Source organism: Hipposideros armiger, unplaced genomic scaffold, assembly GCF_001890085.2.
Source record: "Hipposideros armiger isolate ML-2016 unplaced genomic scaffold, ASM189008v1 scaffold_44, whole genome shotgun sequence".
Taxonomy (NCBI): Eukaryota; Metazoa; Chordata; class Mammalia; order Chiroptera; family Hipposideridae; genus Hipposideros; species Hipposideros armiger.
The window spans coordinates 1,873,199-1,878,616 of record NW_017731394.1 but is presented as its reverse complement, the minus strand read 5'-3'; the positions used below and the strand labels follow the sequence as shown (position 1 = coordinate 1,878,616).

Here is a 5,418-nt window from a genome sequence, read left to right as displayed (position 1 = left end):
TTTGTTCTTCAGTCTAGTTGTGGAGGACGTTGCTTCACTGGCCCATGTTGGTATTATCATTGCGCTCTTCCCGGGTGAGGCAGATCAGTCACCGGTCACTGGATGGCCGCTTACAGCAGCTCTTGGCATTTCACGCTGGCTGCCAACCACACACAGTAGCTTATGGCAGCCCACTGCAGCAAGGGGCTGCAGCCTACGCCGTCGCTGGCGACTCGCAGCAGCCCAGCTCCAGGTTGAGCTGTGGTCACCATCTTAGCTGTAGAGGGCAGTGTCACTGGCCCCCATGTGGGATCCGAACTTGGGCCCTGCTGCTCAGAGCTGGCATCCCAAGCCAGCTCTTAATCAACTGCACCACTCGGCTGGCCTAGGTTTTCTTGTCTTTTTTATTTTTCATTCCAAAAGCTTTATTCAGCCAAGCCTGGCAACTGCCTCACTCTGTAAGAAAACAGCCCCGAGGTCTTGGTGAGTGGAAGTTTTATAGGGGCTTGACTTCCGGGAGTTTGAGCATAAGCAAATGTACAGAAGCAAAAAAGCAGTTAGTTCTTGTAAAATGTCCTGAGCTAGGTGTGAAAATGAGTTATCAGTAAAATAATCTATTGTTGTAACCTAATTCTTGCAAAGAAGAGCTTTTACTGTTAGTTATAACTGCATCCTGGCAACTTTAACAGGGGGTTCTGCTATGCTCAGTTGGAGTATGACTTTTTCTTATTCCTTAGGGTGGGGTTATCTCTAAGATGAGCCTGTCTGGCCTAAGGTATAGCTTGTCTGGCCTAGGGTCTGGGCCTGGGTCCTCACAATACCAGTTAAGCAACAGCTTAATAAAGGCTTAATTGATATAGAATTCATTATGAAATTAGTTTTTCATTTATACATTATAATTTCATTGGGCATTAACTCCAAAACTATAGGTTACAAATGCAGATGACTTTTGACAATTAAATGACAAATTTTAATACATATTTTGCACAGTAAAAACGATTCTATTTATTTTGCCATTAAAAGTTCTCTTGTTTAAGAAATTTTCTACACATTAAGTAAAAACATTGTTAACTAACATATGAATACTTCCAATGTTAAGATAATTGGGTATTACCTAGCATTGAATTTTTGCAACTACAAATCTTATAAATTCAAAATTGAGACTCAAACCCATGGTATAAAAGCTATTAGTTTGGAAATGCTTTTTGATGGTTGCAACATCAAATGATGAAAAGAGTGTTATCAAACAGTATAAAAATACATACAGCTACACAATATGGAAATAGCTTCTTTTCTTGACTTGAAATGTAGATTTGTGTCTTCCTTAAATTTTACAAAAAATCTCAAGAACATTCAGATAACTGGAACATACAGACACTCTAAACAGACTGGTTGGAACTAGGACTTATCACAGCCCATGATGATAAAGCAATTTATTCAAAATATCCACTACCTAAAAAGCATTTATTTTATTAATGCATATTTTCTTTCTTCTCTTCTATTGTTTTTTTTTTTAAGATTTTTATTGGGGAATTGGGGGGATGGGAACAGTGCTGGGGAATTGGGGAAAGGGGAACAGACAAGTTGCTGTCATATTGTTCTTCAGTCTAGTTGTGGAGGACCTTGCTTCACTGGCCCAAGTTGGCACCATCATTGCGCTCTTCCCAGGCAAGGCAGATCAGTCACCAGCTTCTGGACGGCCGCTCACTGTGGCTGCTGGCCGCTCACGCTGGCTGCTGGCTACATATGGTAGCCCATGGCAACCCACTGCCACAGGGGCTGCAGCCTACACCGTCGCCAGCGACTCATGGCAGCCCANCTGCTGGCTACATATGGTAGCCCATGGCAACCCACTGCCACAGGGGCTGCAGCCTACACCGTCGCCAGCGACTCATGGCAGCCCAGCTCCAGGTTAAGCTGTTGTTCAGCATCTTAGCTGTGAAGGGCAGTGTCACTGGCCCTCATATGTGGGATCCGAACCGGGGCCCTCTGATGTCCCAATCCAATTCTTAACCATCGCACCACTCGGCCGGCCCTCTTCTATTGTTTTAATAGCAGATATTGTGGTCTTTTATCCGTAAGTTCCGTTACATCAAAACAATAAAGTGTTAACATTTAACTTAAGATAACTAAGCATCATTAGTTTTTAAAGAAATATAATAAATATTTTAAGAATTAAAATAAACCAGTGTGTCTTAACAAACTGTATTCATGCTTAATGAAGTCTTCTTAACAGTTGATGGCCAAAATCCAAACTGTAGAATACTCAGAAACTCTGACTTCAATTTATATATCATCAATGTCGTCATCATCATCTCCGATATTATCAAACTGGATTTCATCATCATCTCCAGGACCAAATGTATCTGTTTCATTGATTTTAGCGTGTTCTGGAAGCTCGCCATATGCCTTCAGACTTCTAGCTTCATCTGCATTATACTTTAAAATTACATCAGCTTTGTTATCCTGATAGTCTTGCAAGCCAACCAATATAATGTCTGAGGTATTTATCCAAACCTTTTTTCTCAATTTTCCTCTGATATGACATAATCTCTTTACACCATCAAAGCACATTGCTTCTAATCGTCCATTTCCCAACATTTTGATTACTTGAGCATACTCTTGTCCATCCTCTTTAAAGACTAATTCTCTTTTTTCAGATTCATTCTCATTCTTACCTCTATGCCTGTTTTTACCTCCTTTACCTTTATTCTTGGGCATGTCTATGAAAGTCGCCTCCTGGCGTTTCCGATTCTTCTCTGGTGATGCCCGTACAACAGCGACTACTCCCTGGAGCCCGTGAAACCAAGCACTTTCAGGTTGCGTGTGCGGACAGTATTACTACTCCACCCAGGGGATCTGCAACAAGCTAATCGGTTTTCTTGTCTTTAAAATGAGGATAATAAGACCTGCCTCCAAGGGTTTTTACAAGGATTAAAAACGATGATACAGGGCCGGCCGAGTGGCGCGATGGTTAAGAACTGGCTTGGAATGCCAGAGGGCCCCGGTTCAGATCCCACATATGTGGGCCAGTGACACTGCCCTCCACAGCTAAGATGCTGAACAACAGCTCAACCTGGAGCTGGGCTGCCGTGAGTCGCCAGCGACGGCGTAGGCTGTNAAGATATTTACATTACGATTCATAACAGTAGCAAAATTACAGTTATAGAGTAGCAACGAAAATAATTTTATGGTTGGGGGTCGCCACAACATGAGGAACTGTATTAAGGGGTCGCGGCATTAGGAAGGTTGAGAACCGCTGATCTAGAGCGTTCTATAGTCCACACCCCAAGGGTTGGCGCTCTAGATGCTAGACTAAATGGTCCAGCCATGGGTTAGGGAATTGCTTGTTGTCTGATGCCAGTTTCCGAAAGAGTTACAAAACCCCACCTCTAGTTCACTGACCGCAAGGTGTGGTGCACACTGAATCAAAAGCTAATGGCAGGGCTCAGCCATCTGTGCCTTCACAAGCCCACCAATTTCAAGTTTGAGACCCACTATCTAGAACGTTCTCCTGCCTTCCTCCAATGGACCTTTCATTTAGGGAGTAGCTGCAGTATTTAAGTGGGCAGAGAGCTGGAACTTCATCAGCTTCCAGAGCAGGCTGCATGGACTGTCTCATGCTTACTTGCTAATGAATGCAAGTCTTCATGGCAGATTTTGGTCTGAGGCTTGCTTTTGTAATAACGTGATGGTGAGGTTGTGGGGGAGTAGTTAATCCGCAATTACTTCAAGTAATGCCCATGGCTACCACTGTCTGCTAAAAGAACTTGAGAGTTCTGCAGGGATAAATCAGCACAGATCCATTTCCCATCCTGCTCTCCATCCATTACATACATAAGTACAGGAGCCCCCCCCTTATCTGGGGGGATATGTTCCAAAACCCCCAATGAATGCCTGAAATCGCAGGTAGTACTGAGCTCTATATATACTATGTTTTTTCCTATACATATATACCTCTGATAAAGTTTAATTTATAAATTAGGCACAGTAAGAGATTAACAACAATAACTAATAATAAATAGAACAATTATAACAATATCCTGTAATAAAAATTATGGGAATGTAGTGCCTCTCTCTCTCTAACTCATGTGATAAACTAGACGGCTGCTAAGTGACTCATGGGTAGGGCGCATACAGAGCTTGGATACACTTCACAAAGGGATGATTCACATCCTGAGAGGGGACAGAGAGGGACAGTGCGAGATTTCATCACGTTACTCAGAATGGTATGCAATTTAAAACTTATCAATTGTTTATTCCTGGAATTTTCTATTTAATATTTTTGGACCGCAACTGACCTCAGGTAACTGAAACTGTGGGAAGCGAAACCTCAGATAAAGGTTTGCGGGGAGGGGGGGTGCGGCCTATGGAAACACATTGTCACTTCAGAAAAATTAGAAAATACAGATAAGCAAGAGGGAAAAAAATTTCAAAAATCCATTAACATTTGGTATACTTATTCCACTCCTAAGCTTATCTGAGCTTGTGTACACTCCTCCTCCATACACATATGCCCATTTAAAATATACAGGTATTTATATCCTGGTTCTATTATTTTACATAGATATTCTCCTACCTGGGTTCCACAATTTAACAGATGTCTGACATTGGGCGATGTCTTAGCTTAGGCTCCCCCCCCACCCCACCCAAATAGAGCCTGAGACTTATGTTTATATACAGATAATTTATTTTGGAATATAATTCTAGAGAATAGGAATGGGGGCCTAGGATGAGTAAATTGGGGAAGGAAGAAAAGCCAATCAAAGGCGGGGACTTAATTAGTAATTGCTGTGGCTTACACTGGGGACCCTCCAAGGAACCATGTAGAATGCATTTAGGATTGTATAACGAAGTTTTCTGCATCAGCTCTAGCTACCTGTTAGACAAGGGTTGCCCCAGATACTTCCTTGCACTCTGAGATCTATGCAGGTGGAATGGGCTCCCACAGACGTCCCACAGAACAGTGGCAGAGAAGCCTCAGGGCGAAAGCAAGAGATAAGGGACTGCTAAGGTGACACAGCCATGCTGCTGCTGTGCAGGGCAAACGCCACAGCAAAGTCAGATCTAAAATGTGTGCCGAGAAGTTAAAGTGAGGGCAAAAAAGATGCTCCAGGAACGTTACTTAACTTTCTGATGTTTTGGTTTTCTTGTCTTTATTTATGTATTTTACCTGAGCCATCCTGCCACCTGTTGGCAGCTCAGCGGCAGCTCAGCTTGGGCTGGGAATCAAACCGCTAGCTCTCAGAGCTCGCACTCTTGAGTGAGCTCTTAAGGTTTTCTTGTCTTTTTCTTTTTTAAAGATTTTATTGGGGAATTGGGGGAGGGGAACAGTGCTGGGAATTTGGGGAAGGGGAACAGACAAGTTGCTGTTGTTTTGTTCTTCAGTCTAGTTGTGGAGGACGTTGCTTCACTGGCCCATGTTGGTATTATCATTGC

The 5,418-nt window shown here is 42.8% G+C and overlaps 2 protein-coding genes across 5 annotated transcripts in view; both read right to left on the bottom strand.

The window, feature by feature from the left end:
• KIAA1549L (KIAA1549 like) overlaps positions 1-5,418 on the bottom strand; it is a 259,088-nt gene that overhangs the window by 22,444 nt on the left and 231,226 nt on the right. The window lies entirely within an intron of this gene.
• On the bottom strand, positions 2,015-2,899 carry LOC109381151 (eukaryotic translation initiation factor 1A, X-chromosomal-like). The gene has a single exon (XM_019639561.1). It carries the CDS (start codon positions 2,698-2,700, stop codon positions 2,266-2,268), a length of 435 nt encoding a protein of 144 aa, XP_019495106.1. The 5' UTR covers positions 2,701-2,899; the 3' UTR covers positions 2,015-2,265.

What these genes read in the sequence shown, in the direction of transcription:
- LOC109381151 (XM_019639561.1), bottom strand. Translation starts at nt 2,700, where the DNA reads ATGCCCAAGAATAAAGGTAAAGGAGGTAAAAACAGGCATAGAGGTAAG.